General features: G+C 36.1%; 2 protein-coding genes across 23 annotated transcripts in view; one reads left to right on the plus strand and one right to left on the minus strand.

Annotated features, from left to right (window-relative positions):
* Znf177 (zinc finger protein 177) overlaps positions 1-1,477 on the plus strand; it is a 42,322-nt gene that overhangs the window by 8,601 nt on the left and 32,244 nt on the right. For 11 of the 12 annotated variants that reach the window (XR_013428856.1, XR_013428857.1, XM_078028974.1 and 8 more), the window contains 2 exons: positions 148-192; positions 579-655. Coding sequence is in view for 10 of the 12 variants with exons in the window: in XM_078028974.1 (XP_077885100.1) it covers positions 148-192; positions 579-655 (122 nt within the window). In the remaining 2 variants the exon portion in view is untranslated. The remainder of the gene's footprint in view (positions 1-147; positions 193-578; positions 656-1,477) is intronic. The other variant, XM_078028994.1, reaches the window with a different exon arrangement.
* LOC101958887 (zinc finger protein 426) overlaps positions 1-1,477 on the minus strand; it is a 39,558-nt gene that overhangs the window by 3,818 nt on the left and 34,263 nt on the right. For all 11 annotated transcript variants that reach the window (XM_078029100.1, XM_078029110.1, XM_078029086.1 and 8 more), the window contains one exon: positions 1,241-1,325. In XM_078029100.1, the coding sequence (XP_077885226.1) occupies positions 1,277-1,325 (49 nt within the window). In that variant the 3' untranslated portion in view covers positions 1,241-1,276. The remainder of the gene's footprint in view (positions 1-1,240; positions 1,326-1,477) is intronic.

Raw genomic sequence — 1,477 nt, forward strand, 5'->3', positions numbered from 1 at the left:
AAGGGTGAAGCCATTACTGATTTTCTTTTTATCAGTCTCTTCATTCATACTTTCATTAGGTCTTAGAGAAAGAACTGTTTTAATTCCTCTTTAAATTCAATACCTCATGAATGGTTTGTTTTCTGTTGTTCCTGTTTTGCTTTCCAGATAATGCCACGTCTTATTTTCTCAAACTTCCAGAATCCTTGCCAAGTAAATTCCTCTCATTTCCTTTGCATGTTTCTATTCTTAACATCTCTTCCCAGAGCCTTTTGTTTGTTTGAGTTTGGTCTCTGGATGCATTTTCCCTTTAACATTTTCTTGTATTTACTCTTATGGTTTGGAAACCAATCAACAGGGGCCTGTTTCCTTTTCTTTTCATCCTAGCCTTTTCTCCCAATGATTATTAAAAAAATTTCCCCGGGGCTGGGGTTGTGGCTCAGCGGTAGAGCGCTTGCCTCACACATTCAAGACCCTGAGTTCGATCCTCAGCACCACATAATAAATAAATAAATAAATAAATAAATAAGTGAGATAAAGGTGTTGTGTCCAATACAACTAAAAAATAATTTTTTTTAAAATTTCCCTATGCTTTTCAGACTGGGAAACTCAACTAAAAGATTCAATTCCTGTGCAGAATGTTCCTGGGAATACAACATCCAATGGCATAAAAATGGTAAGATGTACCTGAAATGATGCCAGGCATGGTATCACACTGAGGATCACAAATTTGATGCCAGCCTGGGCAACTTAGCAAGACCCTGTCTCAAAAGAAAGGTCTGGGGATATAGTACAGTGGCATAGCATTTGCCTACCATGAATAAAGCCCTGGGTTCAGTCTCAGTACTTAAAGTTTGCTAAGAATGATTCCTGGTTCTTTATAGAAGATGAGAATTAACAACAAGTAAAAAACAACATTACTCTAAAATCCAGGGGCATGAGTTGAGGAAGAGGCATTTACTCCTCAGAAAGCTGAACTAGAAGGCAGTATTAGAGAAATCTATAAACCTAATTCAGAAAGTTTCTAGGTCCGAAATCTATAAACCTAATTCAGAAAGCTTCTAGAAGGCAGAATTAGAGAAATCTATAAACCTAATTTAGTACTTGCTGCTTCACAGATAATACCCACAATTTACTTAAATATTGTTCTAGTATTAAGTACTTAATACATAATTAATTTTTCATTCATATTAGAGAAACTCTATTGGACAAAGCTCAATAGCTTATTCACCTTGAAAAACTAATACAGCAAAAGTCATACCTGTAGTCCCAGCACTCAAAGGGTAAGGCAGGAAGATCACTTGAGCCTCAAGATCAGCCTGGGCAGTTTAGTGATACTCTGTCTCCTTAAAAAACAACCAACAACAAAAAAGTCATAACCAACATTAGTCATAATCATCTACTACTTTTATATGGCAAAATCCACATGGAAGGGAATTCCTAGGGGTGAGATTAATGTCAGAAAGCCTTTAGTCACCACTTATTTTTTATTCAATAG

This window comes from Ictidomys tridecemlineatus, chromosome 2 (genome assembly GCF_052094955.1).
Source record: "Ictidomys tridecemlineatus isolate mIctTri1 chromosome 2, mIctTri1.hap1, whole genome shotgun sequence".
Lineage (NCBI taxonomy): Eukaryota > Metazoa > Chordata > Mammalia > Rodentia > Sciuridae > Ictidomys > Ictidomys tridecemlineatus.